Source organism: Podarcis tiliguerta (genome assembly GCF_965153285.1).
Source record: "Podarcis tiliguerta genome assembly, chromosome: 1".
Taxonomy (NCBI): Eukaryota; Metazoa; Chordata; class Lepidosauria; order Squamata; family Lacertidae; genus Podarcis; species Podarcis tiliguerta.
The window spans coordinates 27,887,985-27,914,899 of NC_139534.1; the positions used below are offsets into that span (position 1 = coordinate 27,887,985).

General features: G+C 43.2%; 1 protein-coding gene across 7 annotated transcripts in view; it reads left to right on the forward strand.

Moving 5' to 3' along the window:
• Positions 1-26,915, forward strand: part of STK39 (serine/threonine kinase 39) — a 109,154-nt gene that overhangs the window by 17,244 nt on the left and 64,995 nt on the right. Inside the window, exon 1 of one of the 7 annotated variants that reach the window (XM_083409636.1) lies at positions 16,912-16,992. The exons of 5 other annotated variants lie outside the window; for them this stretch is intronic. Coding sequence is in view for 1 of the 2 variants with exons in the window: in XM_083409632.1 (XP_083265758.1) it covers positions 19,087-19,123 (37 nt within the window). In the remaining variant the exon portion in view is untranslated. Of the gene's footprint in view, positions 1-16,911; positions 16,993-19,071; positions 19,124-26,915 lie in introns of those variants that run through there. One more of the 7 variants, XM_083409632.1, reaches the window with a different exon arrangement.

Consider the following 26,915-nt stretch of genomic DNA (forward strand, 5'->3'; position numbering starts at 1 on the left):
TGCTTGGTTCTCCAGTTGTACAGCTAGGGAGAGGAAGGTGCTCCAGAAGGTCATAACCACAGCCCAAAGGATTATTGGTCATCCTCTCCCATCTTTGGAAGAACTGTACGGTTCCCGTTGTCTTAGGAAAGCAAACAACATCCTGCAGGATTCATCTCACCCGGGACACAGTCTGTTTGCACTACTGCCTTCTGGCAGGAGATATAGAAACATCAAGTCAAGGACAAATAGACTGAAAAACAGTTTCTATCCAAGAGCTGTGGCCTTTTTGAATGCTGTAACTCGATAGTGTGACCTGGGAGTTTGATGGGTGTTGGTGTGGGTGTGGCTGGAATGTGGTTTGTTTGGTTGTTGTTGTTGTTTTGCTTTTGTTGTTTTTAAGGGATGGCATCCAATTTCGTTGCACTTGTGCAATGTTGCACTTGTGTAATGACAATAAAGAATCTATTCTATTCTATTCTATTCTATTCTATTCTCTGGAGTCTTGCATGAAGATTTACCTGAAATTGTGCTGTGACACCATCTTTTTCTTTTTAAGATGGGAGCGAATGTCTCATAAAGAAGATAGGAAGTTGCATCAGATCCATTGATCCACCCAGCTCTGAATCATTTGCCACTGTTTCCCAAACTTGGGTTTCCAGATGTTTTTTTGGACTACAATTCCCATCACCCCTGAGTACTTGTCCTGCTAGCTAGGGATGATGGGAGTTGTAGTCCAGCAACAGCTGGAGACCCAAGTTTGGGAAACAGTGAATTATACATGGTGAACTTGAGGGAGTTCACAGAGGGAGGACATCAAGTTCACATTATTGAGGGAAGACATCAAGTTCACAGCGACTGGGCCCATGACTGAAAGCCTGGCAATCCACTGCTAGTCCATGTATAATTCTCAGTATAGTTCTCAGGCAGTGGCTAAATGTAAGATATGATTAATAAAATCTAGCAGACAACAATCTGGATTAGAAATGGCCACAACTTTATTGATTATAGATTACAGTGGTATCTCGGGTTACATACGCTTCAGGTTACATACGCTTCAGGTTACAGACTCCACTGACCCAGAAATATTACCTTGGATTAAGAACTTTGCTTCAGGATGAGAACAGAAATTGTGCAGCGGCAGCGCAGCAGCAGCGGGAGGCCCCATTAGCTAAAGTGGTGCTTCAGGTTAAGAACAGTTTCAGGTTAAGAACGGACCTCCAGAACGAATTAAGTTCTTAACCCAAGGTACCACTGTATAGGTGGATTTTGGCTCAGGCATTGGGTACATATCTGTTCCAGCCCCGCCACCTGACAAAAATAATAATTAATATTTTATTATTATTATTAAATCATTGTTAATTAAATTAATATCAAATTTAAAAAATCAAAACGCAACAACATTTAATACAGACACAAAGCAAGAAAATAAAGAAGAAAGAAAATAAAAAGAGAAAAAGAGAAAAATAAACAAAAAACCATAATACTATACATTTCATATATGTAAATGCCATATATTTACAAACTCACAAAAAAATTAAAAACATTACTGTGAATTAGCTAAAAAAGACTTCCAAATATTTTCATTTACTATATCTATTCTTTCCTTTATAATGCACAGTCTCAAATTAGCTTAATTGTTTTCGTACGTCCAAACATAATATCATTTCCACCTTTTATTTACAAGAATCACTCTACTTCTGCCAGGAGATTCTTATTTTTACAATAATTGTTTAGATATTCTTTAAACATTCTCCATTCTTTATATACATTCTGTTTCTATTGATCTCTTAATCTCTCTGTCATCTTTGCTAGCTGTAGATATTTTATCATTAGGGCTTGCCACTCTGCTATTGCAATTGCTTCATTTTTCCAATTTCTTTCCACTAATATTCTGTCTGCCCTCGTTGCATAAACAATGTTTTTATATTTTTTCCTATTTCTATTGGCAGTATGCCTAGAAGGAGGGTTTCTGGCCTTTTTTTAAAATTAAGTTTAAATATCTTTTTAAGTTCATCATAAATATGTTTCCAGAAGTCTTGGATAACTATGCAGTTCCACCACATATGCAAATAATATCCCATCTCTTTTTCCAGCAGATAGGTGATCTATTTTTGTACATTTTTGCCAATCTTGCTGGGGTAAGGTGCCATGTATGTATCATCTTCATAATATTTTCCCTGAGATCATAGCACGCTGTGAACTTGATGTCCTCCTTCAATAATGAATCAATTAATTTTTAAAAGCCAAGGGAACTTGGTTCCCCCATCTTCCTCACAAAACCCCCTGCGTATGACCCAACTGCTGAAACCGTCTTATCATATTAGTAGCTTCTCTACCAAATACCACAGTTAACGCTGTTGAAATATTGCTTAGTAAAAGCCTAAACTTCTGTTCTGGCACGCTTGGTCTCAATGTCAGCCTGGACAGTGCTGGCTCTGCAAAGTTTGGCACCGGGTAATGCGGCCGGATTCTTCTTCCTGACAGCTGCATTTGTAACCAGCTGCAGTATTCCTTACTAATTCTGTTGTCCAATGAAACCACAGCCAGATGGAACTGGCTTTGGAGGGACAACTGAATATCTAGTCATATGCTGCAAGAGAGGAATCAGCTGTCCTGGGAGAACAGCCCTCCTGAGCGCACTTTAGTTTCAAGTGCGTTTACAGTTCTGCTGCAGAATAATAAGTAAGCGCAATGATAACCGAGTTTGTGCTGTGCTTTCAAGTGTTCAAACGGGGTTCCTTACAACAACCCTGCTCAGTAGGCCGGTATCATCCCAATGTCGTGAACAAAGGATTTCCTTTTTTATTTTTGTTTTAAATTGAAACTTTTCAGCATACAGTCCAATTAAAAAACACTAATCTAAATAAGAATAGTAAACAACAAAAAAGAGAAAGAGAAAGGAAAAAGACCCCCAAAGCCCTCTATCAGAGGTGGATTTTAACCCTTGCCTCTCAGCTCTCACCTGGAGGAACAAGGGATTTTTTGATTCACCATACTCTTTTTGGGGGGCTACTGTGTATAGGCAGACCAACTACCGTATTTTTCGCTCTATAAGACGCACCAGACCACAATACACACCTAGTTTTTGGAAGAGGAAAACAAGAAAAAATATATTCTGAATCTCAGAAGCCAGGAAAGCAAGAGGGATCGCTGCGCAGTGAAAGCAGCAATCCCTCTTGCTGTTCTGGCTTCTGGGATAGCTGCGCAGCCTGCATTCGCTCCATAAGACGCACACACATTTCCCCTTACTTTTTAGGAGGGAAAAAGTGAGTCTTATAGAGCAAAAAATACGGTGAGTGTTGGCTCCTCTGCTGCTGGGCAACCTCTGCTCAATTTTCAGGTGCCCTTTCCCCCTTAATGCACATTGCCTCCTCACTCCTCTGTGCTTTAGCTTGACTCCTGCCCCCTCTTGCATGCTTTGTATGAATTTGTTTTGCCCTATGAGATATTTTTCTTAAATTTTAACCTTGGAAAATTGCTCTTGATGGAGAGGAGGTAGCTTTCTGATGGTTGTCATTTTGATTTACTACCCATGCTACAGCCTAAAGTACCACCATCACACGTTGCAAAAAATAAAATAAAACAAAAATACTTTATTTGCTGTACAGAAATACTGCAAAGTGTGCTCCAAATTAGAGAGTGTGGTTGAGGACTGCTTCTCATGACATTTTTCCACTTTGAGGGGGATACAGGAGTAGGACTTGTGTGCTTATTTTTTACCTTTGCACAAGCAGCAGACCAGAGCATCACTTTCCCGATTGCTGCCTTGCCTGGGGTTCATTTCAAAGCAACATTTCCACCCCTCCTCCAGATTAAAGCTGTGATTTAAGTGTCCCTACATGATTCACAGCTGATTCAAGGAGAGGTCTTTGTATTTGTTTGGGATGTATGTACCTGAATGCGAAACTGTCAAGGGAGAAGGAGCCCTGGAATGTAAGCAGGAGCTACTATCTCAGAACAATGTTCCTAAGGTGGTTTAAGTTTTTTAATAAGCCTTCAGTGGGTGGCCTTATAGGTTGATCTATGGCATGAAGAATAAGAGATTCACCTTCGTCTTAAGTGGGTCGTAGTTAAAGCCACAGTGTTGGCGGTGGTGATGGTAAGGGAGGCAACTGCAGAATCAGACAACAGCTACTCAAAATGCAACAAATCCAATAGCTACTCAAAATGGCTGAACTTATTTTGAATGACACCACAGGATGACTGGCTCCATTCAGATGTTAACAAGCATGGCCAATGGGCCACGTAAATAGCTTTGATGGTAGTGCTTGATAAGTGGTCCACAGAGGACTCTATGTGTGAAGATGCACATGTTGTCCCTAGGAATGAATTTTCTCATGTCCAGCAAGCAAAGGCTCTTCAAACTTGATCCCCCCCCCCCCGCTTTTTTTGCCGGATAGATGGTGCACTGAGAGAGATTTATCTTTTTTTTCCTGTTACAGAACTGCTTTTCTTTTCAGAGGCTTCCAGGGTGCAATGGAGAGCGCCTGAGTGAAGATGTTAATAATTAGTTACTTGTTAATTAAGTGGCAGATTGTTATGACATCTGTAGGGTTAATATTTCCACTTTTTCTCCCCTCTGGGTATTTGACCTGATTTGAGTGCCCTGTATGCTGAATTAATATTGGTTTTATTCCAGTTGTATGATTAATACCAACTTAAATCATCTCGCCAGACTAATTACATCTCAATACTCTGTGGACAGAAGCTGCTTTGTGAACTTGATGTGAATCCACAGTTTCAGGAGAGGTGTATTTAAAGTTTTAAATGATAAAATGGCCTCTCTTTTGGTATATGTATTAGGCAGAAATGTGGAGGTATGGATTTAAGAAGGCGTCAAGGTGGTGATTACCCTTATGCTAGTGGTGATTTGTACCAGGTGTTGGGCCTCCAGATTTGCTGAGCTCCCATCAGCCCCTGCAAGCATGGTCCATGGCAAGGGATGATGGGAGTTGTAGTTCAGCAACATCTGGAGGGCCAAAGATTCCTCACACTTGCGGTAGTGAATCACTCTGTGCAGAAATACTTACATGTGCAAGAGTAGCATAAGCAGACCTTCCTCAGCTGGTAGATCTTGGGTGCTATTAAAGGTTGACAGTGTGGGAGGCACTGTTTGCTTTGTAAAAGTTCTTGCGTGTTAAGATCCCAAGACCTCCCTCAATAAATAAAAACACAATTGACACGGAATTTTGTTTAAGGCTATTGGCATAATTTCGGCCACAACTTTATTGATTACAGATCATGAGTGGTTTGCTTAGGCATCGGTTCCTGACTAGTTGCACCTGACCTTAGCAGGGCAGCACTGATGCCTGGACTCCAGCAGATGTCAATAAGGGAAAACATCCTAGGGGAGCATTGGACCAGGTTCAGACTCAAGCTCACCCCAGATGCTCCCAGGGGCTCTGGCATGGCCCTAACCCCTGGAAGGGGATCGGACAAAAGCAAGGCGAGCCCCTGGATTCCTTTAACGGACTACCCTAGCATTGGAGGGGCAGGCACAGCCTATCCACGTCCCCTCCACCACCATTGAACCAATGCCTAACTGCCAAACCTTACAAAGTTGTGATGATTTGCTACGTGGCAGGCGAAACCCAGTGGCACCAGCCAATCAGCCAAATGGGAAAATTCCTACCAGGCCCCTGTCCCAAGAACAGACGACCCACGACAACATATCAAGGTCAAAATGAACCCTAAATATTGGGAGGGTGGGTGGGTGATCCGATGCACAAGGCGAAAAGAGGAAGCTCAATGCAATGTGCAGCGGTATATAAAAGGCCCCTCGGTTAATGCATGAAATGATCCCATTGGCCAGAATTACCCCAGCAACCAAGGGTCCACCAATTGGGTTGTTGTGGCTATCCAATCGCTCCCACCCACAACAGCAGCGAGCTCAGCCTTGATGATCTGACCGCAACGCATGCTCTCTGGGAGGAGGACATGATTCCCCATGCTCCTGCTGCCAGAAAACAAGCCATGATCTAGTTGTCAGTATATCCATGGCTTGTTCTTTCTCCCAACAAACCATGAGCGGAAGCTCAGGACAGACCTAGGCTATAGTTTGTAGTTTGTGTGGAGAGAAACAAACCATGAGCTCAGCTTCAAGGAACATGGGAAACTAGACTCTGGCTTGTTTCATCAGCAGTGCAACAGCAGGAACGGCGGAGAAGCATTTAAGTCATAATTCATTTTTAATTATGGTTTAATATGATGTGCACGCCAAATCGTGGTGATACTGTTGGCACTAGATGGCAGAACTGCTACAAGAAGTGTCAAATGTTATATGGGATATGCCTTTGTTGGGTCATCAAATGTTTGATGCCATATGGTCAATAGGCTAGTGTACTATGTATGTCAGCATAAAGATAGAGGAAAGAGGATGCAAGGCAGATGTTACTAGTTATGTTGTAAAAACTGTTCCTGTGCATACTTACTCAACATTGTGCATGGGAATGCAGCATGAATAATTTAAGATGGTACATTTTTCAGTACATTTTTCTAACTCTTGAATCTTTTAATTATTCTTAACAATGTTTTTTTCTGGCTTGGAGTTACCTCATTAAGAGGCAACGAGAGCAGGATGGTTAGTGTTTTGAGTTGTACCAAAGAAAGTTTTGCATTTCTTTCCTTTCCTCTTCATGCTTAACTAGTATTTTCTAGATCTCTGTTTAATAAATTAACTACTAGTTGATGAAATTTGATATCTTAACATTCAGCTTTAAAAATCTAGGATATAAAATGTTGCATCTATTTATTGTATTGGAATATTCATAAGTAGGTGGACTATTCATAAGTAAGTCCTGTTCAGTTCAGTGGGCCTTATTCCCAGCTAAGTAAGGACAGCATTGCTGTCTTAGTCTAAAATAGTTTAATCTTGATATGATCTGGTTGTTATGGCCTCTTTGCTGTTGTCTGCAAACTTTTACAGCTATGGTGAAAAGGAAGAGAAATTGTGGTTGGTTTCAGTGCTTTTCCTTTTGTCATGAATTCTCACCTTCCCTTTAGTTAATTGCTATTAAAGTTCAGATTTGCATATTATGTTTCCACACCCTGCAAAGGGGACCTTGGAAGTTTTTCTGTGGGAAAATACAAGGTTTAAACATAGTTGTGGATTATACAAGCTTGGTAGGAAAGAGATCCCTGAGCAGCAACCGAGACTGACCGATGCCCAGAAAACATAAGGGGGTGGATTGGCCTTCAGGCAATTTATGAGATTAGAACTGCTGCCTTTTCAGACTTTGCCCTCTGATCCCTGTGCAGCACGTTATAGCAAAAATATATTATTCAGCGCTTGCACGTGGGGAGACCGCATCCCATTGTCTTGGTAAGTGCTCCTATCTCCTGGCAGCATCTTGCCACTGATGCCAGGAGACGGAGGACTACGGAAGTGGCCCCTTGCAGTGGTGCAAACCTGTGTCAGAAAACATCTGGGAAATGTGTATTTCTAAGAAAGGGTTGCTGCTTACATAGAGCAAGGCTTAGTGTCCAGTAGGTGACGCCAAAAATGAACTAAGCCAGGCCTCAAGCCTGACGGGGAGTCAAGTAAGCTGCGATGTTGGGTCAGTGAGGAGGGAGTAGAACGACACTATGGGCTTTTATTAATTGCTTTGTATTCTGGGAGTCTGTTGTGGTGCTGAAAACTGATTCCCCAGCTGAGCCCTGTTTGTGCCACACCTGCTACACGAGAGTCGGCTCAGGCTGCCAAAGACTTTGCCTTTCGCTTCCTGACCCGTGGCACCTCCATGCTTTCTGTTGCTTTTCTTACACACATGTCGGTGTGGCAGAAACTTCACCCCTTTCTACGCTCATGTATTTTATGCAGAAGGTATTAGTCTGTGAGGGGGTGGGGTGGGGGGTTTCTTGGTTCAAATCTTTCTTTAGACAGCTCTGAGGTGTTTTTCGTATTTTTAATGATAGCAGATAGATTTTATCCAGACACACCCAGCGGTTCTGTTCTGTGGCCTGGATTGTATAGCAATTCACAGGCCTTGGGCTGCAGCGAATTCTGATGCATAATCTTTGTGGGGATGCTTTGCCCTCCCTGTTGCACCCCCACCATCAGTGGGGAGGGAGACATGCTCATCAATTAGGGGAGAGGCTTTTTTTCTTCAGTTATCTACTGAGATGAACAAAAAGAGAAAAGGGGCAGAAAGGTTCTCATTTCTTGACTGTAGTCCCTTGCTGCCTTTTTTTTCTTTTCCCTATTCTGCAAGCTATGCCAGTGAGAAAAGACAGGAGGTTTCTACTGGCAGGCAGCCTGGAAGGCTAATTAACTGGAGGAGGGGCTAGTATTTTTCCAGTACCTCTCCGGAGAGAGCTGCATTTAGTCTATTTATTTTTTTAATAAAAGAAACCTTATATCAAGTTTGTTTTCCCCATAAAGCTCCTCCTCGCATTTTGCAAACAAGGCTTCATGGCACAGAAGTGAGACCCATGGATGATTATAATTTCCTCAAAAGATTTAAGTAGTAAATTTGAATATGCATTTGATCTTTATTCATATTTCATACTCATTAGGAGTAATAGATGAATAGCTCCTGGTCTTAACTTTGCACACTGTGTACCAGCTGCTCGTGAGTGTGTGTGCCTGATTTGTGTCTATTACAGGAGCATTTTGTCCAAGATGTGCCCATTTAGTTGCAAAGTAGATTTAAAAATAAAATAAAATATGCTCATCATTGGAATGAGTCTTAACAACTTTTTCCAATTGCTGGGCATACTTATTGTCATAGTTTTGGGAACTAGAGCTGTATGATTGCTGGGGCTGGGGTGGAAATGTCGACTTTCAGAGAGTTTTGTTTGCCACAACAAATCAAGACAATTTTACTGTGGCATATGCTTTTTTTTTTGTACCATCAGACACAGGGAATTTAAGAATTGCCTCATGTTTTACTGAAGTGCACTCTAGTCCATGGAAGTTTATACTAGAATAAATTTGTCTTTTCAAGCAGATTTGCAGGTAGATGGGCATGTATTTTCTACATGCTAGGGAAAGAGATTTCTCTCTCTGTATACTTAAATAGACATATTGGAGCATGCCAGTTGTTGGTTCCATGGAAGCAGGTTGGCATCCTTTCTAGATGATCTGAAGGAGCACATGCTTAACACACACAAAAATATAGAATTATTTTTTGTTTGATGTAGGTATCCTATCCTCCCCAAAGGAGGATAGACGATGACCTAGAACGGACATGTATAAAATACTAGTTTGAAACTGTCTTAAAATGGTAAATACTATGCTGGTTGGGACTGTGATGGGAATCCTAGCAACAACTGCAGGTTCTCCACCCTTGGGGAAATATAAAGAAGGGTTTGTTGCTTACACCCACAAAAGTTTGTTGTTGGGTGGGGGGGGGGTGCCCAACTCTTGTGGGGTAGACACAGAATGCATTGGTTAACTCTTTGACACTTTAAATATTATAGTAGAATATAAGACACTGCCTCCTCTGCGGTATATTGGGCCTGTAGATATGCCTAGAAACATAGTCTATTAGCTGTTTTACTTAATTCATTTCTCATCTAATGCAAAATAGAGGGACTGTGATCATAATTGCTGAGATGAACTCATCCATTCCTCGCACAATTCTTAGCAAGTGTTTGAATTGCCTGATACTCGGGTAATCATGATGACTTCATGGTTTTTCTCCTCTTCCCCCATACTTATTATCATGTTAATTCATAGCTTCATTAACATAATTCCTCTCAAAGGTTTACTTGACCTAGTGCAGGGGTCAGCAAACCTTTTCAGTAGAGGGCCGGTCCACTGTCCCTCAGACCTTGTGGGGCCCCGAACTATATATTTTTTGGGGGGGGGGAATGCATGAATTTCTGTGCCCCACAAATAACCCAGAGATGCATTTTAAATAAAAGGACACATTCTACTTATGTAAAAACATGCTGATTCCCAGACTGTCTGCGGGCCAGATTTAGAAGGCTATAGGCCAGATCTGGCCCCTGGGCCTTAGTTTGCCTACCCATGACCTAGTGTGTCCATAACAGCTAAGGCACATTAGAACCCTCCCTGTCTTGAAAGTATTATAGGAAGACTGTAGAAAACCTCTTATCTTCAACTGCTCTAAGGTTAAAGGCCCTGAAATACACAAGTAGTAACTTAGGACACTTGGTTCATGCTGGACTATAACATGACTGGAGTGTGGAGTATTGTTCATCATAAAAAATTATCCCATGGCAATTTAAAGATAAAAACATAAAGTACAATGAGCATATAAAATACTGTAGCAGTAAAACTGCAGCAGCGAAGTATTTTGTTTACTTAGGAAAAGCATATTTCCAAATGTTGCAGATGGGATATTGGGTTTATTTCAGTGCTTTCAAGTCTGAGTTGAAAAGCACTGGGAATGAGGTAGATATTTTGGAGTAGGGAGGCTGAATGCGTTGAAGAGTCAACTATCAAGCTTTACTCCAGGTTTGTTAACCTGAGCTAACAACTCCCAGTGAGGCGTTCTGTATTTTAGTTGCATCACTGCTTCCCATACAGAGTCATTTGTGGGTCGTGATATTTCCTTGTGTTATTATCACAATCACTTTATCTTTTTTATTCCAGGATGAGTCAAGAACATCTGGCCTTTCAGATGATCTTACCACCTGATTCACCCTTTGATATATAAACAGAGGTTGAAGGAGGTTGAAGCTGGTTCACGGGTGATTTTCTTGGATGAACCAGTGCATTAGTGCGAGAGATGTGTGGGACATAGAAGGGAGTGAAGTGGCTTGTTTTTCCTCGCCGTATGACATGATGGGGGAAATTCTTCTGTGGGTGTTCAGAGTTTTCAACTTGCCTGTTTCTCCTGACACCTCCTAGCAGTGATGCTTTAACATAACTGCCAGGAAAAAAATGCCTTCCCAGATTTTACTGTTCCATTTACTTAGTTCGGTGTTTTGTTTTATATTCTGCCTTTCTTCCATCACAAAACGTCATGTGGGGCTCTGGATGCTCCATCCAGGACCTGAACAGGTCAAAACATGCTTGGCTTTAGTAGGGGGACTGCATTGTTAGACTTCAGAGCATAGTCTGCTATTCTTTAGTCTATTCTCACTGCTACTACTGCTTTGTATTCACTACAACCCATTCACTCTATCTTTTAATATTAAACTGTTCAGATGGGTGAAGGAACATGGTAATTAAAATGAATATTCACAACCTAGCAAGAGACCTACCTGGACTACTGCAGAGTGTATCCAGAGGTGGATAGCTATTAGTCGTGGGCCTCTTGTGGAAATTCACTGCCTGGCTTTTGGCCAGGCCTGTAGATTGAACTCTTGTTCTAGCTGTTAGTAGCAGATGCTTCCGAACACGTGGGTCTCTGGCCTGCTTCCTTCCTCCCCAAAGCAGTTTTTTCAACATTTAAGAAGATTGACCCTGGCTGATTTTTAAAAGTACAGCTGCCATGTGGGTTGTGAGAGTTGGACGAAGCCGACCTTGAGCCACAGGAGAGATCCAGAACATTCCAGAGGCGTAGAAGTTGCTGCACAAGTTTGTACCAGAGGCTCCGAAGAATAAAGTCGCAAGCCATTCCTCATCCCTCCACTTTATGCTCCTAGAATCATTGCACCCGTGTTGGGATCCACCTGGTGATTATGCTAGGCCTTATGGTCTTTTTCCAGTTTGGCTCTCTGATTTTGAGGTGGATATTGCTTTGTGTTCTGTATTTAATCCTCCCTGGTTCCCCTTGACAGTGGGTGTGAGGGTTGAGGCTGGAGCACAGGAATAGTGGGCAGGATACAACTAACGAGCCCCGTAAGTGGGAACCCTCTGCAAGGACCTCTGCTTGCGCAATGGTGCTTCCTCCTCTCCCTGTGCCCCCCATAATTTGCTCTGGGGGGTGGTGTGAGAAGAGCACATAGGGGAGGAGAGGTGGCAAGCAACAATGCTTGCACAGACAAAATGTTCGTAAAAGGGTGATGTTGAATTTCACCCATTGCCCTAATCGTGCACAAGAAGCGGATTTGCAGACCATATAGCATGCTTCTTTTATACCTTGCACTGCCTCTCTTCCCCAAGCCATGGGTTTCCCCCCAGATTTTATTCCCGTGTCTCATCTCTTAATGGTACTGTGTTGCAAATGGATGGAAAGGCAAGCCTATAAAACAGATTGCCAAATGTGTGATTTAAACTGAACATCCGGCTTTGCTTGCCCAACCACTAACCAGAGGCTCAGAGTGATAAACTCTTAGCCACTTACGGTGTCTTTCCATCATCCACTTGGAGCGTGCAAAATGCTCAATTCTGTGCATACTTCCCCTCTCCCTTCACAAATGGTAAGTGAATCATTTTCCCGTTGCTTCAAAGGTTTATGCACTCCACTGGTAGATTTCAGGGGTGAGAAATCTCCCTGTAGAGTGGAGAAAGAATGCTCAATGGCTTCTAATGCCACCAGATGAAGTATGGAATATTTCTCTGTGTGTATATGTCGAGAGAGAGAGAGAGAGAGAGGGGAGATCTGAAAGGTGTTAACATATCGAAGGCATATGGAAAACCAGGCTTCTGTTTGTTCTGTAAAATGCAGATGTACTCCCTTTTCCTTTTTTCTGTTGCTGTGGTTAGCTTTGCAGGCCTTCTCCCGTTTTAAAACAGAACTCAAGACAATTTTTTTTTACTCTGATGTTATATTTTGTGTGTTTGTGCCAAGGAGTAAGGACGTCTTTCTTTTAATCTCTTACGGAATTGTTACAACTTTAACTGTGTTCTCATCCTCCTCACCTAAAGCGGAGGAAGACAGTGACTCAGCAGGCAACTAATAATATAATGGAGTTGCTTATAAAAGGAGCTCTCAAGCCTTAGTGAATGCCTCAGAAGCAGTAATGCATGGGCTGTTCTTTTCCTATCACACTCCTCTTTCAGCTGGCGTGTAGGGGGACAAAATTGAGCACCAGAGGAGTGTTTGAAGGAACTGGTCTCAGCTCCACATATCTCTTACTCCACCTTATCTCTTACTCCCAAAATGGCTCATTGTCACTATGACAGTGATGGCATCTGTGTCTCTGTAACTCTTCCCACTGGTCAAAGGTGGGAAGAGGCATTTCAGGTTCTCCTTTGAACCCACATACTTCTTCTGTAATTTTTAAAAAATGGAACATGGAAGAATCTCTCTAATGATCTCTCTCAGCTGCTTAACCTCAGGCCAGGCTCATTCTGTTTTTTTCCTCAGTTTCAACACATTGCTGCAGGCAGTGGTGTAGGTTTTCCGGAAAAGTTTTCATTGTGCAAGTTTCAGTTTATAGGATACTCTCTAGAGCAGGGCTGTCCCAAGACATTATGGCACCTGAGGCGAACCACAGAATGGTGCCCCTCCAGGGGGGGGGGGAAGGAGCTACATTAGGAAGAAGGATGGGGAAATAAAGATGTACATTGGGAACAAAGAGGGGGATCCAGTTAACCTTACCCAACAACTGAAGTGGCAATCAAAGTATGTTGTGGGGGGGGGGGGGAATTGGTGAGAAAGGTGGGCTATTGGCCAAGATTATAGGGGCTGCCGTGGAAGTGGCAGATCCAGCATCCTAAGAGCACATTGCTGCCACCACGGCAGCAGCAGTGGGCGGTGCATTGCTTGGGAGGCCAGATCTGCCCCTTTGCATCCTGCCACCTGAGGCGGTCACCTCACCTTGTTATACGGCAGGGGTGTAAGCAAACAGGCAATATGGAACACCCCTGCTCTGCTGAAATGAAGAACCTTGAATATGTAATCTTTAGCAACCTTCCCGAGATCTTCAGGCGAAGGGCAATATAAATATAAATACAGTGGTACCTCTTGCTAAGAGCTTAATTAGTTCCGGAGGTTCTTTATTAACCTGAAACTGTTCTCAACCTGAAGTACCCCTTTAGCTAATGGGGCCTCCTGCTGCTCCCGCGCCGCCAGAGCACAATTTCTGTTCTCATCCTGAAGCAAAGTTCTTAACCTGAAGCACTATTTCTGGGTTAGCGGAGTCTGTAACCTGAAGCATCTGTAACCTGAAGCGTCTGTAACCCGAGGTACCACTGTACAGTATAAATAATAGAATTGAATAGAATATGTACTCTCTTGTGGCACAGCAGTGATCCCATGTTACAGTACAGCTTGCGGCAGACAATGTCCAGCCTTACCTGCAATTCAATTGTCTTTTTAAATTTCCTGTTTGACCGAGGAAGGCGGCCAGATCGAAAGAGTGAACAACAAGAGATATCACTAGAGTGAACCAGCAGGCCGAGATGAGCTTGAAACAAGCTGCGGCTGTGTTTTTGTTTTCTAAACCCCCCCTCCAAAAAAATTGATAAAGCAGCCTATTTAGGATTTCCATCACCCTCCATCTCCATAAGAGCAGTAACAAATGGTCTTTGTGTGCTTTAGAACTGAAAGAACAGAATGTGACGGAATCCGAGCACCGAGCTCTCCCTGCTTTTTGGAACTTCAAAGCTGCGTGCGTCTGGTGGCGGCGGATGGTTTGCAGTGCCTGTGACTTCTAGGTTCAGCTTAAGCTTTGGCTGCGTGGCCACTTAACATGCAGTGTTAGGGTCTGTTGAGGACGGCGTGCCTTAGCTTCTGTTGACACATGTTTTAAGTGCAGACATTTTCCCTGCTAGAAGGGCCATGTTTGGCAAACTCTTGCGGGTGGGGAGAGGAGAATATCCCAGGATTTTTCTTGGCTCTGCTTGCTAGAGTACAGATACACATTCTCTCTTCCAGCCAGGGGCATTCCAAAGAGAGATCCATTTTTCTCGAAAGGAGAGGAACAAGGAGGACTCATCTTTAAATGGCTCTCTGCAATGAATAGCACACAGTGTTGGGGGAACATTAACAGATGGGTATGTCTGGTAGTTGTCACCTAGCTGTGCTCATCGACTTATGAAGTTGGCTTATGCTAAGGCGGCGTTCACACTGCAGTTTATTTCCCTGACATTTCCCTGTTGCTTTGCACATTATATTTGAGCTTTCACACAGTGTAAAAGCCACTTCCAGAAAAGCTAATGGAATAGAATGTAGAACAAGTTTAGCACTCATTTCTGTGCCGTGGATTCCTGGAAAAAAAATCACTTTGCCACTTCCACAACCTAGCTCAGGGTTTCCCAAACTTGGGTCTCCAGCTGTTTTTGGACTACAATTCCCATCATCCCTGACCACTGGTCCTGCTAGCTAGGGATGATGGGAGTTGTAGTCCAACAACAGCTGGCGACCCAAGTTTAGGAAACCCTGCTCTAACGCGATGAACTCCACATGTGAGTACAGCCCAAGTCTAAGCTATTGGTCTCTCAGTTGCGCCCAATGTTGCCTATCCCAGTTGGCAGCTGTTCTCCAGGGTCTCAACACAGTGTGAGTTGTGTGTGCAAACTGCCACATCAGTTGTGCACAAGCCTTTGTGTGTGTTTGTGTATGACAAGATGTAGCGCAGGTAAGAGGTGCATGGGTATTTGGGTGGTTAGTTTCCAGACTGGTGTAAATGCATGGCAAACCATAAAAGCAACTGTGGCCAAAGACAGGGTGAGGACCTGTAGGGCATCAGATGTTACAGGACTACAGTTCCCATCATCCCTGCCTTTTGGTCATGTTGGCTGGGGCTGATAGGAGTTGGAGTCCAGCCACATCTTCAGTTCTGCAGTTTCTCCATGCCTGGGGATAAGAGAATTTCTTTTGCTAAGAGCATGGCTAATCTTGTGGCCACCAAAGGGGAAGTGAAAGGGAAAGAAAGGCAAGAAAGGGAAAGGATCTAGGAAGAAGAAACCACCACCACTGCCACACACACACACCCCCGATTGCAAATTCCCAACTTGTTTTCAGAAGTGTTTTCTTTGAGGGCGACTGTAAATGCTGATAGCTGCATAATACAATTAAGCAGAGGAATTGTTGACATCAATTATACTACAAAATCAAAAACAGGGAGCTAGCCTGTTGTCATAAGAGCCCAGTTTACTTTGTAGCTCCCTGTAGTTTTTGGACTGCTTGAATCCATCTGGATTACTTTGATGGAACATGCAGCCCCCCAGTCTGGCCAATTTCAGTTCCTCTTTCTTTCACAGATTGAATGTGGGCATGTCCAGTCTTTCCACACTTTCTGGTCTGCACCCTGGTGACTTGTCTGCACAGCAGTGGTATTTTATTACAATTTGCACAGCACACAGCCCTCTCTTCCGCCTAAAATGCCAGGAGTGGTTGGGTGGATTGTCTACAAAGAGTCAGCTGGCAAGGAGGAATCTTGTGCTCCTGATACCAAGAAGTAGTCTGTTTTGGGGGTCTGTAGAGGGACGCGGGTGGCGCTGTGGGTAAAACCTCAGTGCCTAGGACTTGCTGATCGTATGGTCGGCGGTTCGAATCCCTGCGGCGGGGTGAGCTCCCGTCGTTCGGTCCCTGCTCCTGCCCACCTAGCAGTTCGAAAGCACTCTGAAGTGCAAGTAGATAAATAGGGACCGCTTTATAGCGGGAAGGTAAACGGGGTTCTGTGTGCTGCGCTGGTGCTGGCTCGCCAGCTGCAGCTTCGTCACACTGGCCACGTGACCCGGAAGTGTCTTTGGACGGCGCCGGCTCACGGCTTCTAGAGCGAGATGAGCACGCAACCCTAGAGTCGGACACGACTGGCCCGTACGGGCAGGGGTACCTTTACCTTATGTGAAATGGAGCTTCCCACTCTGTTCCTTCTCCAGTCTGGTGCCACCCTGTTGTGTTGTATGACCGCCATGCTGCCTAGGGCTGATGAGAGTCTTTGCCTGAAATATCTGGAGTTCACCAGATTGGGGAAGTCTGTGCTAGACTTCTTGCTACTTAATCGTGTAGGCAACGTGTGGAAAGCAAATACTCTATGCAGGATGTTTACTTCTTAAGCGAAACAAAGATACTAAAGCGGACCTTCTGCCAGGATCACTTCAAGACAAACTTCAGTTGTATAAGCGTGTTCTGGTCTGTGTGCTTATTATGATCTGTACTCGTTTGGCTGTACTGCAGAAGTGGGCTGGGCAACGCTTCTCGTTTGTCACCCTAACCCAAGGGAAAGGGTTTGGTGTGGTGAGGCAGAAATCGTAAGTTCCAGGTAAAAGAAAATGGCTGACTGGGGATGCAATTGCAAACAAAGGTGATTAGTGTTACGGTACTTCAGTCAAGACTGTGCAGCCGTATTCTTTCCATAAAATTCAAAATAAGTGAATTCATTAGCCAGGTGGAATTATTTTCTTTATTACTACTTAACCCAGCAGTTTTGGTATAATACGGCCTGCCTAGGATGTGAGTGTTCTGGGAAACTTTTTTTTTTTTTTTTTTGGTGTATGTGTGTCTGTGTGTGTGTGTGTGGGGGGAATTCCACTCTAAGTAGCTTGAGATCTTATACAGTATATTCAATCTATGTTGAGTAAATTAAAACGAAAATGCTGACATATTTCAATTTTCCAGTAATTTTCAGAAGTAGTTGAACCTGAAATAGTTGATCAAGGAAAATCAGCAAATCACTTGGCCGGCAATCCTATACATTCACCTGGCAGTAATTACCACACAAACTCATGGGAACTTACTTTTGAATAGACTCGCATAGGGTCACTTTGGATTGCACTGCTAATGTGGCTTAATTCTTTATCTTCAAGCAAATTCAAAGCTTTACCTGGAAGTTCTGTTTTCATTGGAATCCAACTCTGCTAAGAGAAGAAAAACAAGCCAACTTGGGTTCTTGGTTTTAAACCAGAATCTCCAGTTTGCACATGATGAAAAACCAAGAATCTGAGAAACAAAGGAAGTTCTACTGAAGGTCTTCTCCTGGTTACGTAAGAGACGAAAATGTGTGAACTACAGGCCTTACTTGGGACTCCTTCCTGCGCATGCACGTAGCACTAAACCATGGTTTAGCATTACTTGAGGTCCCGCCCATACCTTCCTAGTTAATTTTAGGAAATGCCAGTTTTCCAAAGGAAAACATGGGTGCAGAAAATTTTCCAGCTGACAGTGCTGCCTGTGAGATTTCGTTTCTTGGAAGTAAGAAGGTTGGGTGTTTTCAGAAATATCCCTGAAAGGCAAATGCCCTCACAGACATTAGCATAGTTTCAACCCTACACAGTTTCTGCTCGGTGAGAATAGTCTTACACTTCATTAAGTACACACTTCTTAGATGCTTTGATTACAAATTTATGCCTCAAATTGGCTTTTATTAGGTGGGAGAGAATTGTGCTAGCTTATATTGAATCTCTCTTCCCTGCCTCCCCCCTTTAGCACTTTCCCTTTTAACGTGCTTTGGTTTGACTATTTCATTGCCAAGATGCAAAATAAACCCATACAAATTCCTATTTCAACATCCTTCAAACACCCCCCACCCCCCGGAGCTCTTATTTAATCTCACAAGAAAAGGGGGAAATTGGAATGTATGGTTTTAGCAAAGCAAGGGGAGAATGTCCAGGTTCTCCTTTTTGGCTGCAGTTTGTTCTGAGATGTCTAGCATCAGAAATGTGTGCAGTGCAAATGTCAAAATGATGTGATTAATTCTAAGACTGTTGTCAACTCTCCACTGCGGTTTATTCATTCCTTGCCTGGGGTGTTTTTTGTTCAGTTGTGTGCAATGTGGTCTGTAATCAAAGGTGGGGCAGGTGACATGCTCATTTACATTGAGAGGACATAACACCTTCAGTGTGAGCTGGCAAGAGAGCTCTTTACTCCTCTAAAAAGGATCTGGAAAATGTAAAAGTTAGACTAATAAGCTGAGGGCAGGGGAGGCCTTTGCTTTAATTCTCTTGTTCGGAATTCTTTGTATAGATATCAATTTAATTTGGTGTGTTTGTTTGGGAATCAATGCAGTTTTACATTAGAAGTTGAACATAAGCTCCCTGCCCCTTCAGTTTAAAGGATAACCCAAGAAAAGATGCATTAGAATGGAACAGTAAGTGACAGGTTTGATCTGTGGGAAGAAGCCTTGACCATATGAACTTGCTGATCACTTTCCATGATTAGGGAATAAACCATTGTATGCTGTTCTGCCCAAGTTCAACCGTGGTTTGCCATCTAGGATTGCAGATCTACCATGGTTTTTAGCAAACCATTGTTTACCAGGTTCAGATAGAATAGTAACAGTATTGTTTGCTGCTAAACCGGGATTTCATAGTTTCTCACTGAAAGCAAGGTAAAGACGAGGAAGGAGCTCATAAATCCCATGCTCCTTGGGGCTCACTGTTGTAATGCTAAAAATGGTGTGTATATGTATATGTATGTATAAATATGTGTATGTATGTATGTGTGTGTGTGTGTGTGTGTGTGTATCTATCTCTAACTATCTATCACCTATCTATCTATCATCTATATATCTATCCCCCCTCATATTATAACACAATAGTTGGGAGGTTTCTTTAACTCTGTATTTTTAGAAAGCTAAACAGCCAAAGAATTGACAGGTAGTGAGGACAAAATGCATCAAGTGAGAACTGCCTGTGCTTCCTTGAGGTCCTCACAGGGACACCGCAGGATTAAAAATGAAATAAGTAAAACTAAGTACTGTATTTTTTGCTCTATAAGACTCACTTTTCCCCTCCTAAAAAGTATGGGGAAATGTGTGTGCGTCTTATGGAGCGAATGCAGGTTGCGCAGCTATCCCAGAAGCCAGAACAGCAAGAGGGATTGCTGCTTTCACTGTGCAGCGATCTCTCTTGCTGCTCTGGCTTCTGAGATTCAGAATATTTTTTTCCTTGTTTTCCTCCTCCCAAAACTAGGTGCGTCTTGTGGTCTGGTGCATCTTAAAGAGCGAAAAATACGGTAGATCCGTTGTATTGCAGCTGTGGGGCCTGAGGCTGAATCAGTAGCTCGCTGTAAGGCCACCTAGTGGGTTTATGGCCGAGATTACTTAAATCGGGAGCTCCAAGCTCTCTCACCCGTAGCTGCTCTGCTACAGCAGCTCTTGCCAGTTTGCTTCAGTTGTTATTGCATAATACCAGTTGTTTAGCTAAAACGTAGTTGGAGTCCATTCTTGTAAGATTAAAGTTGTTATTCAAAGGAAGCCCCTCCTGGCCATTTAATTCAGTAAATGGATTTTGAGGCCTAGCAGCTTTTGTCTACTAAGCATCATCTCAGTTTACATCCCCCCTCTCCCGCCCACCAAATTCTCTCGGTCTCTTTGGATCATTGCTCAGCTTGACTTGTTCGCGATTGGCAGTTGTTTGCGTTGCTTTGAAACAATTAGCAGAATGGTGAATTCCTAGGTCTGTGTGCTCTTGTGAGAAATGAATACCCGGTTTCCAGCCATGCTTCTTAGACATTTATAGGCACTGACAGCAGCAGATTTCATTGTGGCAGGCCTTGCGCTGTGGCTGAGAGGAAAAGTTAAGGAATTAATGTGAAAATTATATCCTATTCTATCCTGTCGCAATCCTCTTTCACCGAATTGGTTGAGAAGCGTAATTTGCTCAGTACCTTTTGTGAAAGCCCAAGTTTTCTTCCATGGCAGAAGAATAAATCTCTTCTTGTTTTACAGTGGCTTGGATAACAAAATTGCTCGGTTACTCTGGTGTCAGACCAGCATAGGCTGCCAGGTTAGAAAAGCCACATTCCCCTCCTTTAAAAAAAGAAGAAAGCTGCAGGGTATTTATTGTAAAGAGAGTCATTTTTGTTCTACATCTGCAAAGATCATTAACTTTCACAAACATTTTCTGCTAGCCTAGATCCTTTTCCTGTCCCCTCCTATATAATGGTGGTTTTTAAAATACGTTTTGGTGAATGGCAACCTCCTCCTTTTATAACAAGTCAGAATGTGTGAGGGTAGGAATGCAAACATTAAGCTACAATCAGGTCTCTGGTACTTTTAATTGACAGTATAATAGCAGTCTAGGCTCAGCGAACACTCTCTGTTGGTTGACCAGGTAGATGGGGCTGACATGGTAAAGTCTCTGTGCAATGACTTCTAACTCGTGTGTGTGTGTGTGTGTGTATGTGTCCCGTCCAATTCTTTGAATTATTTCTCTGATAGAGAAAGCCGAACTGTGACAAACAGTTTGCAAGATAGAAAGCACCTTTAGTTGCCTGGTGCTCTTTTTTTCATAGAATTCTGATCTAGCTGAATTTTGGATGCTCTTTCCACCCTATTAATATTAAACCAGCCTCAGTTCTCTTGTGGGGGAAGGTAGCCAGCTGATGCAGGTAAATGAGAAGCCGTTTGTGTGCCTCTTTCGCAGCGCCGTTGTATCCTTTTACATCTGGAGAGTATCTTCTGCAAATGCCTCGGGGATTGCACATTCTCTCTGCCAATGGATCATATGTTCTCCTGTCAATGCTACCTTTAGTTAGCCGGAAAGGAATACAGGGAGCGACTGCAGAAGTTGTCTGCAAAATAGGAACATGGTGATGTGTGGCTGGTTTTAAAAGTCTGTGCCTACTTCCTCATCAAGCAAAGTAGCACCAGACATTTTTGCTGACGGGTGGCGCTGTGGGTTAAACCACAGAGCCTAGGACTTGCCGATCAGAAGGTTGGCGGTTTGAATCCCCGCAACAGGGTGAGCTCCCGTTGCTCGGTCCCTGCTCCTGCCAACCTAGCAGTTCGAAAGCAAGTCAAAGTGCAAGTAGATAAATAGGTACCGCTCTGGCGGGAAGGTAAACAGTGTTTCCGTGCGCTGCTCTGGTTCGCCAGAAGCGGCTTAGTCATGCTGACCACATGACTCAAAGCTGTACGCCGGCTCCCTCGGCCAATAAAGCGAGATGAGGGCCGCAACCCCAGAGTCAGCCACGACTGGACCTAATGGTTAAGGGTCCCTTTACCTTTACCTTTAAGGTGGTTAAAGTACATCCTGGTACCGATTGCAGTACATCCTGTCCCTGAAAGGTAGCAAGTTAACTTGTGTGTTCCTTGCACATGGGCAGTGTTGACGGTCAGTCCTTATTCCTCTCAGAGAGTTACAATTCCCAGAGTTCCCTGTGAAGAGGGATTGTTAAACCACTTTGGGAATAATGGCAGCACACGTAACAAACCGCAGCACCCAAAATTATTTGGAGGAAGCCATGACTGTTTAAAGAATGTACCGTATTTTTCTGTATATAGCACGCCCCCGTGTATTTGGGGGGACTCAAAATTAGGAAAATGGGAGGAGATTGCCCCCATGTATAAGACTACCCCCCCTTTTAACATCATTTTTTAGTCTTATACACGGAAAAGTACGGTATGTTGCTGCTTTAAATGTCCAGTTTGGTTGCGGCCTAGATGGAGAGCTGCTGGAACCCAGAGGTGATGATTTCACATAATCCCTGGTGTTTTCTCTTGGAGTTCATTGACACCTTCAGCTTTCAGCAGTGAAATGTAGAGGGCTAAAGTGATGTGCAAGCATGCATGAAGCAGCTTGGGGAACTAAGTGCCATGAGTGAGTATTTGTATCTGAAAGTTCATGTTTCGTGTTTTAGAGAAAGAGTCTGAGAAGAAGATAAATTGGCCTTACTATTACTTTGAAACAAAAAGTTTGTGTAACAAGTTCAACTTGACAGCTGACACCTCAATAGCCTTAAGTGCCAAGTTATAGGTTACAAATAAAACACTTATATAAAGTGTGTGTGTGTGTGTGTGTGTGTGTGTGTGTGTGTGTGTGTGTAAAATAGAAATGTGAGCTGCTCATGAGAATTTGACTGTAGGAACCAGTGGTTGGTGGGGAAAGTTGAAGGTTCCCCCCTCCCCCAACTGGTTACTCCAGCAAAATTTACAGTTGCTATTAATTAAAAAAAACAAACTTTGGAAGTTATAAGTGCGTCACTTGTGACAATCTAGTTTTAGAAGATGATGTGTTTGCCTCTTCAAAAAAAATAATGAAAAAAATTCTCCCATCACTTGTTAAAATGATGCATATTGGGAAAGAGATTAACTTCTGTTGTGCTCAAAACTTTCCCAGGTCTCTTCCTCCTCCTGACTTTAGCTCTTGGAAGTGTTCTCAAAATAAACTCTCTGAGCTCTCCAAGTGGACAGGAGCAACTTTTACTGGCACATTTTAAGGAGATGAGCAAAACCCACCTTGAAAAAGCTTGGGAAGGCTCATGGTTTCTCTTTTCTCCCCAAATAACCTCTCCTTCAGACTAAATGGACTGAGTCATCATCAAATGCATTTTTTTTACACTATATTGCATTACTGGAGTTCTGCAAAGAAATGCTGCCTCTTAGTAGTAATACTCACAAGAGGGAAGCCTAATTTTGGCCCTGGCAGTGTAAACTTCACACTTGCCTTTCTACCATCCTGTTCTGATTTACAGGGGACAAGATGTCTGGTGCATAGATGATTTTCCTCTTTCAGACTGTCAGTGCAGTTGCACCCTCAGATCACTGTGATACATTAAAGGGCCCGTGTTTTTAAAGGCCTAAAACTCAAGTTATTAGAATTATGGTTTGCTCAGCCTCATACTTTTAAATGGCTAGGGCAGTTTTTGACACCAATTTGGGCCTCATCCTGAACGGTTTACCCCTTAAACTTTCCACCAGCCTTCCTTAAAACCCACTTCTTTGTAATTTTATTGTTGGTATGATTATGCGGCTGGATTAAAAACAACAACCCATTTCCCCCCCACTGCTACTTCAGCCTATATTTCTCACTAGGTTTTGGGAGACAAGAATACTGGTTTTTGGGATTGCATTCTATGCTGTAAAGATGCTTAAGCTGGTTCAAGCTGTGGTAATGACGGTCATGTAGGGACCACCATTTCAAAAAAGAGAGAGGGAGGGAGGGAGCTGGTGAGTTCTCCTAGTTTTGGGTCGTCTTGGTAATCTGCATCATTTTAGTTAGTGGCAAGGAAGGTTTTTTTTAGCACATGGTGGGTTCTAATGTCGAAAACTAAAAAAGGTTTGTGTGTGTGTGTCCACTTGTTTGAAGGGTAAGCCAAGAATAAAGGATAGTCTTGCTGATTGCTAGGCTGAAATTGTATAGACATGTTCTCTTCCAGGAACTTCCGTGTGAAGTGAGACTTAAATGACAGAGGCTTATGAGGCCTTCTTAACAATAACCTATTGTGGGCTATTGTTTGTATAATGATCCAATGAGTTGCCGTTTCTGATGGTGTGCCAGGGGCAATTCCTTTGTACCTTGCAAGGTGGAATATGTAGTAGTTCGGTCTTTTGCGGCACCTGCACGATTGCTCTCCTCCCCAGTATTGTATTCCTCGGGCAAGTATATCATCTGTGTTCTACACCAGAGGAGCTGCTCATAAAAATAAAATTAGGGTGTGTGTGTGTGCATATCGGCACACTCACCACATGCCACTTAGAATTTCCCATCTCTTAAAGCCGTCTTCTAGGGAATGGATTTCCTCTTTTCCCTGTGACAAGCCACCTCACTCCTCCATGCCTCCTTCCCAGCAAGAGTGCAGGTATGTTCCTCACTTTTGCAACTTTTAATCTATCCTCCCCGTTGGTGTTCTGAGACCACCAGTTGTGGAACTGCTGGTTCTGGGAACTGGCTCAGCGGGCCCTTTAGCTCAGTTGGTAGAACATGAGACTCTTAAAGTCAGGGCTGTGGGTTCAAACCCCCCATTGGGCAGAAGATTCATGCATTGCATCAGGTTGGAGTAGATCCCCCTTGTAGGACCTTCCAGTTGTTCGATTCAAAGGTTCTTCGGCCTTTTGAAGCATCAGCCTAGCCTTGCAGGATGTTGCTGAAACCAATATGCTGAGACAAGTCTTCTGTTATTTTCTTCTCGTAAAGTTTTGTGGTTTCCTTCCCCTTCCCACACACTGCTTGTAAGTTTATGCAGTTTGCTCCTTACTTACACACATCATAGTAAATGTACAAGAAAAAATGTGTTAAGTAAGGAGGAGATACCGGAGACCAGGCTGGTGGCCACTTCCTTGTCTGATTTCCAGTAGTCCCTCTTTCTACCCCCCACTCCAAGTCTTTCTCCCCTAATTGTAGTTGTTGCTCAAAAGCCACAAGTCTGTGCCACATGGATGCAAGTATGCAGTAGTACAAAGTGAGCATTTCATACAAGGCAAAAATTAGTCAAGTAATGAAGAGTTGGGACAATGCTTAAAAACATTAAGACCAACAACAACAAGATAATATATTAGTAGCAGGCAGCAGTCTAGGGAGGTGGTTAGACCCTAAAGGAGGATAAGGAGATTGTAGTGGTGCTGAATGAATTCTTTGCATCTGTCTTCACAGCAAAATATATAGGGCAGATCCCAGTGCCTGAACTAAACTTTTCAGGAGGTGAGTCTGGGGAACTCAGGATTTGTGAATGGATAAGCTGTGAGAATATCTTTATATTGCCATTGGTGTATAAGCTCATACCTAGAAAGAACATTAAGTGGAACAATAAATAGCAGTGAATCTTAAGAACTAAGGGTGAATAAAGAGAACCAATTTGCCACATGATTAAACTGTCACAATTAATTTATTAAACGTGTTCTGAAGCCCCCCTAATATAGGCAGCCACGGCTGTTACTGTTTCCACAAGCTGTTTAGTGAAGATATTCTATTTCTCCATGCATTTCTACCATGTTTTGGCACCACTTCCCGATTCTTTGTTTCTGGAGCTAAACTGGCTCATTGCTGCCTTCTAATAGTACGGCAACTTGCACTGAAAGTGAAGTTTGTAAAGTACAACTGTATTAGTTTAAAATATTTAACATCCTGACGAAGTAGTTGTACGTGTGTGCATTTGGGTTGTTACTTATAAAACTACAGGAGAAAACCATGCCATGTACTGGTTTTGTGCCTTCGTCTGCTTTGATCGCCACTGGCAAGTTTGCAACAAGTGGACAGTGTGCTGTGCCCTTCAGAAGCTTTAGCTGGTTTGGTTGGCTTTGTACCACCAAAATGCCAAGCCAAGATCCTCCACTGTTCTGAGTATTATATTAATGAAGATGAAGAAGAAGAAGAGGAGGAGGAGGAGTTTGGATTTGATATCCCGCTTTATCACTACCTGAAGGAGTCTCAAAGCGGCTAACATTCTCCTTTCCCTTCCTCCCCCACAACAAACACTCTGTGAGGTGAGTGGGGCTGAGAGACTTCAGAGAAGTGTGACTGGCCCAAGGTCACCCAGCAGCTGCATGTGGAGGAGCGGGGAAGTGAACCCGGTTCACCAGATTACAAGTCTTCTGCTCTTAACCACTACACCACACTGGCTCTTGAATGAAGATTAGAAGAACAAGGCAAGGAAACTTGTGTGCTCTTGGGTTGCTACTTTGTCTGATTATGTACTGCAGGAAGAATTACTATATTGGGATAAACCAACGTTCATTTATTTCATTTAGGGATATTGATGTTTCAGATGAGGTCACTATTGCCTCCACCCCTACCCTGTAGAACAGAGCTTTCCAAACTGTGCGTCGCAACACATTAATGTGTTGGCTGTAGTGTGTAGGTATGTTGTATGAACGCTTCCTGTACCCCTCCTGGGGGCTGGAAAAGGGTTAGTTTAACCTCTGAATTACTGAGCTGCAAAATGATGCATGTCTAAAAATTGTGTCATCGGCATGAAAAGTTTGGCAAACTCTGCTGCAGAACCTAAGTCCCTCTGAGTTATACTAGTAGTAACTCTGCCTCAACGCAGCCAGTACTTCATTCCTGCCCTTGACATAGTTGCTTCCATTCCTTCCTGCATGTGCCCCTTTTAAGGATTAATGCCTAACCCATAATCCATTGTTTAGAAAAAAGGAAGAAAGCGAGAGGACAGGGAATGAAATCCATTTGTGTTGCCAGGCAAGGAAGATCTGTCTCCTATGAAGACAAGGCAGCAGTAACTATTGATGCAAGTTTCCCCAATAAAACAAAAGGGCAAGGGAATCGCCACCACTGCATCATCAAGAGTCACTCTCCTAGCTGTAATTACACAGCCGAAATGATAAGGAAGGGATGTTCATAAGCAATAGGTCTGGCGGTGTTTTGCTTAAATTTGATAGCCTCAAACTGCACACGGTGGTTCACAAAGTTGTAAACTTACATACAGTCCTGGTCCATTTGCATTTTGAGCTGCTCCAGTGATAGCTGTGCCCCTCTACCCTTTGATTTGGGGGTGTGCTCTTATTTCGTG